At 42.5% G+C, this 12,278-nt stretch overlaps 1 protein-coding gene across 2 annotated transcripts in view; it reads left to right on the plus strand.

The window, feature by feature from the left end:
- HUNK (hormonally up-regulated Neu-associated kinase) overlaps window positions 1–12,278 on the plus strand; it is a 57,092-nt gene that overhangs the window by 9,900 nt on the left and 34,914 nt on the right. For both annotated transcript variants that reach the window (XM_030469353.1, XM_030469352.1), the window contains exon 2: window positions 10,099–10,391. In XM_030469353.1, coding sequence (XP_030325213.1) covers window positions 10,099–10,391 — 293 coding nt within the window. The remainder of the gene's footprint in view (window positions 1–10,098; window positions 10,392–12,278) is intronic.

The following is a 12,278-nucleotide window of genomic DNA, read 5'->3' on the forward strand; positions in this document are numbered from 1 at the left end:
GTCTGACTTCCAGGTGTTTGAAAAGGGAGTGAAGCAGAACATTAGAGGGGAAGGGGGAAGCTGGCTCTGTGGAAACATTGGACCAGAACTGTGTCCAGGAAAGCACAACAGTAGTTGCCCATGAAGTCTGGCATGAAACTACCCACAAATGCAATGTGAAGTAAAAAGCATGTTGAAGAAAGAAATGGCTGAGAATGGCTCTCCTCCAGTGAAGCTGAGCTGCTCTATGGAAATGGACATTATCAGACAAGCTGTTAGTCATGTGTTAAATCAGCAGTTTCTTTTCTTCCTGACTGAAGTAAGAGGAAATGGGAGGAAAAATTGCTGAAATTTGGGGAATGTCATACTGTGGGGAAAGGCACTAATGCAGAGGATGAGGAAGCCCTGAGGAGTCCATTCATACAGTCTTGCAATATTTAGTCTTAAAGCCTTCATGTGGCCTGCCCTCACTCTTAGCAACCCTGTAGCATGTCCTTACCAGTGCATCCACACATGAAAACTCCTTCTCTCTGTGGAAACGCCAAAACAGTTGGCAGCTGAGTTGGGCTGTCTGCAGCAGCATCAATATTTGCATGACTCCTCCTGACATTTCTTGTCTTCTGCAGTGGGAAGCTCCAGCAAGGATGTCAGAGAGAGCTCGCAAAATTTACATCCCTTGAAGTGACTGCAGATGGCTCCCTGAGCATCTTCTCTAGGGCAGCCCTCAACCTCCTGCGGTGTGCTTTGTGCCTCCCCACTCTCTGCAGACTCTCCATGTATGTACAGACACTGGAGCCCCTTAAAGGGATCCCAGCAATCATCCAGCCCAACTTTCTGTAGATTAGCCCCAGTCTTCTCTTCAGAAGTAGCTGTATCAATGTTTTGTTGAGATAGTGCATACTTCTAAGAGAAGGGGAAAAAATTCAAGATCTACATTAATCTCTGTGAGATAAGATGTTTCCATCATTACTTTACCACACCTAAAAAAAAAAAAAAAAAAACAAGGATTGTGTTTATAGCCTGAGTTTGCCCAATTTACCTTTTGGGAAGCTAATTTTTATTTTATTAGATTAAAGAGCTTTCTGTATCAGAAATCTTTTCCTCATGTAGGTACTTGCAGAAAATCATCGTCAGTGCTTAGCATTCTCCTAATCAAATATTTTGAGCTTCTGTCAGTTACTATGACAAACAGCTCTTAGACCTCAGAGTGTTCCTGAAGCTCTTTTCAGAACCTTTTCCAATTTTTTTAACATAATTTTTTAATTACTGGCAGCAGAAATGGATACCATAATCTAATAATAGTCCCCTGTGCCTTGGACAGGTGTAATTAATACCTTTTCTTTCTGTAGCAAGTACATCCTGCTTATGCATTGAGGGATTATGTTTAAGTTGGCTGTGGCATCAGGAGGACTTATGTTCATTTGCTTATCTAAAGTACTTCTGAATCCTTTTCTGCATTGCTGGAGACTGTCATCTTTGGGTTGTAGGGAATGGCAAGATTTTCTTTTTATCCTCTGGCAATTTGATTCTTTCTGTTCAAGGTACCTTGAATCTGAAGTATTTGAGTGAGCATACTCAGAGCTTCTTTCTTATTTCGAGGAGTTTATATTTCTTCAGGGCTGATTTCAAGCTTTCCTGACTGTGTCTAGTCTGCCAACAAAGAAAGTGGCCTCCTGCCTACTGAGACACTTACCCTCTGCTTGTCTCTACAGCAGCTGGTTTTATGTATTGCTAAGCTCAAAATTCTTGGCTTACACTGTCAGAGACTCAGAAGAAAAGAAAATACTTTTAACAGAGTAGATTCCTGTTTTGAATGCTGCTTTTACTCAAGTCAGAGCAAATACCAAAGAAAAACCATATATTCAAGCTATGCTACAAAGAGTAGATACAAAAACTGTCTGAGACTGAACGTTGCCACTCAAGTGTGAAGCAAAGAAATTATACTGCTCATTTAACATGAAACTAACTGTTACTAGTTACATGAAATGTAGAGCTACTGAGAAGGAGAAGCCTTTTTACAGTGCATATATGTGCTGCATATACATGCACATATTTAACTTGACCTCTGTCCCCCTTATTCCATTAGAAGGAAGCATACAAGGCAAATACAAAAGGTACTAGATGGCCATCAGCAAAGAGTAATCCTTTTCTATCCTTGAAAAATGGGACAGGTCTTATTCTTGTTGAAGAGTCTTCCTTTACACATTGCTGTGGGTCTTGATGATTGCTGGTTTTCATGAAGTGAATGGTCAGCAAGTAGTTACCTTCTTGATATGCTCTCAGAAATGCTCTGCAGTTTTCTTTCAAAGTGGTTCTTGAAATACTAATTGGATGGGAACACCCATTAGGGAACTGGGAAGCCAAGTGGGATAGGTGAAGAGTCTCCCACCAAAAATGCCAACCCCGCAGCCTCTTCAGACAGTTTCTCTGAATGAGGAGGTACAGACCACAATGTAATTTGACAAATGCTTAACATTAAACGTTACTTTTCTTACAGTTTCATTGTGTTCAGTTAAGTTTGTATTTCTGTGATACTGTCTTATATGTGACTGATAGTCCTAATGGAAGAGATTTCTTTCCATTCTCAGTAGGACATGTGGTGCATGTCCTTCCTAGTGGTGCACAGTTTATTGATTCTTGGTGTCAGTTTGCTTGAATGATCCTTTTCTTTAATGCTTTATTTCTTAAGATATTGGAACTTGCTGTATATGTAACTACTGAATATATAAATTATTCAATTTCTGTAGTGTAAAAGCTGTAAGAACAGAGAGAATAAACACTACCCAGTGGATGAAGCTGGCATTTTCTTATTCTCGGATTCAGATGTGAAAAACAACTTCTTGTGTGTCTTGCTGGTTGGTTGCCTAAACTGAGATACCCTTGAAGGGATTGCTTTCAGGGCTGCGTTGACAGTTGTGCAGGCTTCAAAGTTAATTCTGTTTAATATGATTTGAATTGGCCACCCAAAATCACCAGCTGGTTTTGAAAACTAAGCTCAGATTTTTGTGGTGAGAGCAGTCCTAAATACAAAGCAAGCTGCAAGTAATGCCAGACAGCTATCACTGAAAGGAAGGAAGGAAGAAAATTCATTGCATGAGCTGCCTTGGGCACTTCAAAAAAGGGCTGAAGATGGGCTTGCACTAATGATGATTGTAAAATATCTACATGTTCTGTCTCTTTTTCTCATTCTCCTAGCTAAGCTTAAACCAGGGAGTAATAGTTTGTGGGTTTAGGTGCAGAGATCCAAGTCTCAGGCCTTGGCATTGACTGTCCCCCCAGCTGCACCCTCTTGCCTGTTGTTCTGAACTTCATCTGAATGGTCACGGTGCACCAGGCCTCCAATGGCACAGACTGTACTGAGGGAAGGCACTGCTGCCTGACATCATCTTCAGCAGAAGCAGGCTTTAGCAGAAGAAAAAAAAAAAAAAAAAGAGAAAAATAAAATAAAAGAAGATGAAAGAAAAAAAAGTTGGGAAGTTCACTCCAATAGCTGAAGTTGCTTCTCTTGTGCTATGTTGGTCTCCTAGCCAAATCCCACAGTGCTTGCTGGATTCTTACTCAATCCAGTTTCCTCTCAATTCATCTGGAGCTCCCTTTGGCAGACGTCTTCAGGAACTGCCTTAAAGTTAGGAGAGAATTTGCAGAAGGAAACAATTCAAGTGGTTGGATAAGTGGGAAAAACTCTAAAAAGCCCTCAAAATGTCATACCCTGATTTTGCAAGGTCACGTGCCATCTTCTGTTCTCTGTAAAGTTAAACATGTTTTAACATTATTTACCAGATGGGGCCATTAATATGAAGCTGGTTTTCTGGATTTATTGCAAGCATCTGATGTGAGTATTGTTGAAGACCTCTTGACTTGTAACTCAGCAACCAGGCCATTGAGAAAACACATTTTCCAGTGAACAGGAAGGCTTGTGCCATTGAGCTGCTTCCTTTTGCCAAGATACAGCCTGTGCAAAGATATCCGATCTGGCAAGCAAGAGATCAGATGCTGAACTCAGACCTGGGTTCCTTAAGTGCTAATATACAGTGTGACTGAATCCACTGCTGGTAATGGTTGCTGGTTTTTAGAATTGTGATGTGTCCTAAGCTGGTCGAAGCTTGTGATTCCCCAGGGAAATCTAGGCAGACAATACAACCATGATTTGAGTAAAGCTCTTTGCATCTTGGGGATGGGGGGAACAACCAATCAGAAAAACAGGATCATATAATTTTTTGGATTAGAAGGAACACTAAGGATCATCCAGTTCCAACTTCCCTGCCAATCTCCCACCTTCTACTAGACTGGGTTGCTCCAAGTTTTCAAAGCAGACTTCTAGCACCGAGGGGTGTTTTTGCAGGGTTAGTCCAAAGGTAAAAGATCTCTGTAAGACTGAGCTGCAGGCTAACGAAAGATCTAAACAAACAGACCTTTGCATGTTCACTGGGTAAGAAGCATCTTTTTCTCACTGGCAAAAGCACTACTTCCTGAACTTGTGATCTTTCCAAGTGTCACTGTGAGGGTTATGAATAGCCAGCAGAGGGGAGGGGAAGAAGATGACTTTGACTTCTGCCCACCAAGCACCTTGAAATTCCTCCTGCCTGGTGCAATAGATGCATCACTGGCCCCATGGGCTCGGTGTGTTGTTGGGGTGTAAGTCTGGGGAGCTGCCTGGCATGAACTGTGCATCTTGCATGGACATATGGACGCTACCCTGAGGCATTCCTATGATGTGTGTGAGCCACCTTCCATGCTTTGTTACAATTTTGCATTTCAAGGCATGACTGATTTTACAAAGAGGATGGAACAGAGGTTTTCTCTAGATGCAGCAGTGATCTAGCAACCAAAGCCCTGGATCCCAGATTTCTCCAGGCAATATTTGGTCCTTTAAACTGTGTCTTCTTGCCTTTTTCTCAGGGCCTTGCTGTGACTGTTTTTGTGCAGTTTGGTGCCAGCCAGTTCCACCTCCCCGCCTCTCTCTCTCTTGCAGATTCACAAACCCTTCTAAAACACTAGCTGGCAAAAATCCTCCGCCCATGTGTGTCAAACACGTGCCTTTGTTTGGGTGATGACACGTGCCTGTATTTGCTGATGGTGTTTTAGCTGCTTAGTTCTGTAAGCAATGTCACCGTCTCCTCCAAGGATCTGTGAAGAGTGGTGTTTGCACTTCCCCCTCACCTCCACTTCAGGAGGCTTTAGCCCCACCTCAACTATTTTAGTGCGACGATCGAGAGAAGCAGCAATTGCTCATATGATGTGTCACACCATAAACTTCAGGAAAGTAATTCATTCCAACAGTGTAATTCTAGGACTCGGGAACCCAAAATATGGCCTATTACTCATCTTTGTATCTCATAACACAGAATAACCTGGACCATTTATTTATTTACAGAGCAAGAGCTTAGCCAAAAGCAAAGTGTTCAATGTCAAGAACCACTGTTGCCACATATTTGGAGTAATTGCTTTCTTTATCTTTTATTTTTTAAATTCTGGGCTAATATTGGCCAAGAATTCAAGTCAAGAGATAGGCATGATTCAGAGACAAAGAGCCCCTGCTTGAATGTTGGGAGAGCAAAACTGAATAATTCACATGTCTTGAGTAGGCGATGGAAGCTTGAATGTGTTTATTTTATGGTTATCTAACATCTACAGTATTCTATCTACTGAATGCTTTTTCTTTCTGCGTGAATGAAATTTTCAGGTCCATGCATTTACATCTACACTGTGCAGGAGGCTGTGTATCAGTATGTATTAAGTGCATCAGGGCACATTCGGGCTTCACTTATCTAACTTAGGTGAACTCAAAATCAGGGATACTTAGCTAAGCCAATGCTGGAGCAAGTGAGTTCTGTCTTTGAACCATAGATTTTCTCTATATGCTTCAGAGTAGCCTGTGAATCAGAGGAAAGTCAAAGAAACCCAAATAAGCAAAAAAACCCCACAGCAGCTCTGCTTGAGAGTGCTCATCTTGTTACAAGAACCTTGTACTGCAGGATGCATTTCATCTAGGAAAGCTAAGTCATCCTACAGGCAAGCAAAAAGAACTGCAGTGCAAGGGAAAGGGCACTGACTGGGAGGACCGAAGATTAAGTGAAAAGAGTAGCAAGGAAGAAGACTCAGGAGCAAAATAAAAGCTAGAAGCTACTATGGAGAACATCCATATGAAAATTGCTAGGCTGCTTGGGTTGTGGTGGGCTGAGTCTGGCTGCACACTAGGTGCCCACTAAAGCTGCTCTATTACTCCCTGCTTCAACTGGACAGGGGAGAGAAAATAACAACAAAAGGCTCATGGGTCAACATAAGGATGGGGAGATATCACTCACCAGTTACCATAATGGACAACACAGGCTCAACTTGTGGAAATTAGTTTAATTTATTAACAATCAAATTAGAGAAGGGTATTGAGAAATAAATACTAAATCTTCAAAAACACCTTTGCCCACCCTTCCCTTCTTCCTGGGACCCTTTACTTCAAATTTCTTTACATCCTTCCCTCAGTATTGCAGGGGTTTGGGGAATGATGGTTACGGTCAGTTCATCACAGTGTTTCCTCTGCTCCTTTCTCCTTCAGGATGGGACTCCTCACACTCTTCCCCTGCTCCGTTGTGGGGTTCCTCCTACAGGAGACAGTCTTCCACAAACTTCTCCAATGTGAGTTCTTCCCATAGGCTGCAGTTTGGGTCCCTTCCACAGGGTGCAGTCCTTTAGGAACAGACTGCTCTTGAAGGGGTTCCCCACAGGCTCATAAGTCCTGCCAGAAAACCTGCTCCAGTGTGGGCTCTTCTCTCTGTAGGCTCACAGGTACTGCCAGGAGCCAGATCCAGTGAGGGGTTCCCACCACATCACAGCCTCCTATGGGCATCCACCTGCTTCAGCGTGGGATCCTCCACAGGCTTCAGGGTCTCTTTTCCATCATTAATCTCCACGAGCTTCAGGGGCACAGCCTGTCTCACCGTGGGCTGCAGGGGAATCTCTCCTCCAGTGCCTGGAGCACCTTCTCTCCCTCCTTCACTGATCTGTGTGTCTGTAGATCTGTTTCTCTTACGTATTCTTGCTAGCATCTCCTGCTGCAATTGTGCAGGGTTTGTTTTTTGTTTGTTTGTTTGTTTATCTTCAAATGTTATCATAGAGGTTTTACCACTGTCACTGATGGGCCATCTGGCATTGGCTGTATTGGACATGGAGGGAGCTTTGAACAACTCACAGAAACCACCTCTGTAGGCCCCTGGCTACCAAAACAAAACCTTGCGTAGCCTTACCTGGTGTTTTACTCTTCTCTTTCCCCTATGCAAAGCTTGTTACTGAAACAAAACTGTTATTTCCACCTTTGTCAGCTCTGTCAGCTATGCTGGTGGATCTCTTGGACCCAAAGCAAGGGGCCTTCAAGGGGGAAAAGTAGCTCAGAATCAAGTGTGGGTCTGAAAGCAGCTTTGCTTGTTTGCTAGGATAGCAGTAGAGTTGGTCTGTTGACCAAGTACCTGTCAAAATCAAGGAGAAAATTTATTCTTAAGACACAGGAAGCAAATTCTTTTTGACAGTGAAAAAAACATCAAGTACTCACATAGCTGGCTCCATCTCCTGGATTCAGATGGTTGCTCCCATCTCCACAGCCATGCTCAGCTTGGGCAGCAGATGTGCACACATGTAGTACTCTGGGTATTTTTGGTCAGTGAATTAGGAATGATTTAGGAATATGGAGAACAGATTACTTCTCCATACTGTTCATACTACATGTTTTGTATATGGCAGCTGAGGAAAATACCAGGTTTGGTTGTGGCTTTTTAAAAATTTTTGCAGAGATTATGTTGTGCTGCCAGCAAACAATCTGGCATCTCATGTTTCTATAACCCATGAATTTGTCCTCACCAGAATAACTTCTGTGGTTTGCTGTCTAAATAATCCATGTCAGCCTCTGTGTTTTCAGTTCTACCTCATTAGATGGAAGAAAATACCAATTTAAGACTGTTTCCTTGGTGAACCACCTGAGGCTTCAAAAAATGGTGAAGCTAAGCTCTGATTTACCTGTTGTTTTATCTTATGACTAAATGATCATTCTTTAATGTTACTAGTCAGGAATGTAGCTTCCAGGCATTTGTGGTCCTGATGCTGCTCTGGGCTTCACCCAGGCAACTGTCTCATGTGTGATGTTCAGCCTTATCTCTTTATCAACAGTATTTCATCACGATAATATTTTAGCAGCAGAAATGGATCCAGCTAATAACATGTTCAGCAATACTGGCTTCTGATTCTTAGGACAGACTATGAAGCCCCAGTTCTTGAAGTTTTATTCTTCGGTTCATCTGCTGATAAAACTTGACTGATTTAAGGCATTCATGTCAAAGGGTATGGATTTATTTTTGTTGTCATATTTCCAGAGCATATTTTTTGTGGCTTTTGTTCTCTAAAGGAAAACCAAAAATGTTCACTAATTTAACCTTTCCTTTGCTTGCAGAGAAAATAAAGGTAAGGCTAGTCAGACTGGGAGCTGTCTTGTGCTTGATGGGTTCTTGGCACTTTCTCAAGCTAGGAAGGCAGCCAGATATGTTTGGAATAGGTTTTGTTTTCCTGTTCCTGAAGCCCATCAGCCTGCAGTGCTGTGGATTGTCACAATGTAGTTGACCATAGTTGAAAAGGGATGTTTTATGAGCTGGACATGGAGAAAAGCTTCTTAGGCTTATGCTTTTGTCTAAGATTAAGGCTAAGGTAAGTAAAACTCTGAGGTTTTCCCCACATTTTTTACTCCTTCTCATTATAAGAGTAAGGTAATGCAGGAGATCTTCCAAGGCCAAAGCACAGCAGGGAGCAGAGATGCAGACGCAGCATCTTTGTGGTGCATCTGGAGGGGCAGATGTAGCATTTTCTGTGTGTTTTGTTGGACCTGTACTCCTGCAAACAAGACCCTTTCTCATCATGTAAAATTCAGTATCATGCAGAAATACCAAGAACTGTGTCCCCCCGCCTCATCCTGACAAACAAGCGGCTGTCACTTGGGTAATGATGTGTGAGCTGCGGGGTCTGGGTGGGTATACTGAAGGATTCCCTTTGTTTTAGAGCTCTGAGGAAAGGAGGAGCCTGGGAGGAGAGTTTTGTGGTGTCCTCTGTAGCTCAGCCTGGCACAAGCTGTTAAATCTTTGCCTTGTGCAGATGACCTGGAAGTCTGCAGCACCCAATCTTAATAAGGAATCTCAATAAATAAGTAAGTGTCTATAAACTTGAGGCAGAAAAAGGCAGATACTTTTATTGCAGCTATGTAGTAAGTATATTAAGACAATAAAAGGGACCAGAGTGTTTAGGTGTAGAAAAGGGTGATATCCTAGCCAGTTTCATCTTTTTCTTCTCATGTGATATTCTGCATCAGCAATGAGAAGGAAAGCACTTGGATAGGCATGGGCAGGTGCTGGTCCATAGGTTGTGGTAGAGTCTCCTTATGTACTTTCATGTATTTCAAGTATTATGTACTTTCATGATGGTCTTTAGTTGATTTGGAAAGCTCTATGCTGCTGAAACTTACACTAAAAAAAAAAAAAAGCTTTGACTTCTTGGAGTTTGCAGAGTTGCTCAGTTCTAGAAGTCATGAGGGCTTCATCTTTCATATACAGTTTAAAAGAGAAAAAAGAAACGTGCCAAGCGAATGGTACAAAAATTATTTTGTTTTTTGTAGTGTGCTTTTGTTCTGTTTAATCACGCAAAACTAACACTTGGCTAGAGTTTAAGAAACTTGTCATGGAAGCACATAATGTCAAGTGGTACACCCAAAGCCAGAAAAACCCAAAAACGTCACTTAGATCTTGTAGACACCAGCCTGAAGACTTTCTGGGAAAACAGATAAAATGAATGCTCAGCATTAAATGTGCTAAATGTTTGGGAATGATAAATGAGATTGTCTCCTCTCCTTTGTTACTTATTTCCTTGCAATAACTTCTGTCTGTCATTGTATGAGGGAAAAAACAGAAAGACATTGTCAGTGGGGTTGGAAAAACAGATTTCTCTGGCCTGGGCAGTTGCACCTGGAACCGTGGTTCATCAGTTGAGACTGACATCCTTTTGAATTATTTTTTTTTTCCATTATTTTTAGGTTGTTCATATAAGGGTAAAGCAATGAACCATTGGTATGACTGCTAACTGTTTTTTCTTTAGGTGGCAGTAAAAGTAATTGACAAGAAAAGAGCCAAAAAGGACACCTATGTCACCAAGAATCTACGACGTGAAGGGCAGATCCAGCAAATGATCCGCCACCCAAATATTGCTCAGCTGCTGGATATACTGGAAACTGAGAACAGCTACTACCTTGTCATGGAGCTGTGCCCTGGTGGCAACTTGATGCACAAGATCTATGAGAAAAAAAGGCTTGAGGAGCACGAAGCACGCAAATACATCCGGCAGCTTATCCTAGCAGTTGAACACCTTCACCGGGCAGGAGTAGTTCACAGGTAATCTTAAAAATGCTCTCTTTAAAATTTGTCTCAGAGCCTCTAAGTGGTATTTTGGCATTCATTTACATATTAAAGAGACTTCCTTATGAAAACATATTCCTGACAGCTTTTTTGGCTAATCTTTGTGATATTGTTTAGATGCTCGTATTTCAGACATTAGCAATTGTCTGCAGAAAGCATTTAAGTAAGTGTATACCTTCAAGAGAGCACACAGAAGCCAGGCTGACTCCACGTGCCTAAAGATAAGCCTGTGCTTTGCAAAAATAAGGTTCTTTCCCTGTAAGTAGCACAATTTTGCCTCTTGATATCTCTGTACCAACATTAACTAATGAATCATTTCACTATTGCTTTGAGGAGGTGGTTGTGTCTGTTGTTTTATTGGTGGAAACACAGTGATATAGAGAGATGAACTGATTTGCCCAAAGCCTCTCAATAACACAGCTGGGATGAAGCCTGAGTGGGACTGCAGAAATCCCTTGCTTCTTCTCTGCTCTTTCCTTTTGTTATATTGCCTGGACAGGACCTCACAGATCTGAAGACTGTGAAGTACAGTGTGGAGCCATTCAATTAATTTCACAATATCTTCTCAGGAGAGAAGCAGAGCTGTTGCAATACATTGCTTTCTTTCTTTAGGACCTTTGTTCAATTGGTGTGTTAGCAGAAGGTGGATCTCCTTCCAGGAGTATGCTGTGGTGTTAAGATTTTACCTGGGCTCCAGGGGAAAGAGGATTAAGTTCATCAGAGAAAAGTCTGCAAGAGGGTTGCTGAATAAGGAGTAGCTTCATCCTCCTGAAGTCCCTGAGCAGCAAGTGGTAGAGGCTGGAAGAGTGCAGGTGGAGGTATCACAGGTGATTCCCTGTTCCTGTACCTTTCTCCTCTTATGTGCTCTTGGCTGCTATGGAGACAGGAGGATGGTGGGCTGGGTGGACCTTTGCTCTGACCCAGTATGTCACCTCTTCTGTTCTTAGGTATGTTTATGGGGCATTGTCTAAGAAGTAGGCTCTGCTTTCTAAATTTGGGCCAACCGGTGTTAAGTCTGGACTCCCACACACATCCCATATGACACTGAGCAAGTTGTGTGGGCCCCTTATGTAGGCACATCACAGGAGCTACACACCTGAATACTTTTGAGAATTTGGGTCTTAATTTCATTGGCTGCACCATCTCTGTAGAAGATGGAGAGCTGGTTTATATGCTTGTCCACAGGGCTGCTATGCAGTCAGCTGGCAAACTGCCTGAAGGCATCCCACAGCCAGCTTCTCCAGCTGTGCCCAGCTGTGTGCTGAGGTGCCTACACTGGTGTAATGCTGGTAGGTGCATCTGGCTTGGTGAAGCTCTATACCCTCTGAAAATTGCTTTTTTTCGTCGTGAATCCTTGTGATCCAGCAGCCTCAGGTGTACTGAAGTCTTATCTTGAGCTAAGTTTTTGGTGCCACTGTAATTTAAATATTCAAGCAGCCACCAGTTCTATTCAGCAGGCTTTCTATCAGCAGCTGGACTGCTTACCTCTTTGCATTATTAACCTCACAGTTTGGGGCATGGAGAAGGAAGAAGTCTACATATTGCTTTAAAGGATCAATTGATACCAGTATATAAGACAGAAAGTTTCTGATACTGACAGAGGAAAATGCAGCAGGAACAGATGAACATGTTTAGCTTTTAGCAGCAGTATGGAGTTCAGCAGCAGCAATCACTCTCCCTGAAAAACTTGCCCTCTGCATAGTGTCTGAAGTGCTTATGGGGGGTTGATGGGCTTGACTTTGCCTTACTTTTCAGAGAGGATTCAGACCCACATTTTATACAAAAATAGCTACAGGCTTGGGGTCTAGAGAGAACGTGAGCCTGAGTTTCCATAAGGATGCTGCACTCTTGCAGCAGTTTTGG

This window comes from Calypte anna, chromosome 1 (assembly GCF_003957555.1).
Source record: "Calypte anna isolate BGI_N300 chromosome 1, bCalAnn1_v1.p, whole genome shotgun sequence".
Taxonomy (NCBI): Eukaryota; Metazoa; Chordata; class Aves; order Apodiformes; family Trochilidae; genus Calypte; species Calypte anna.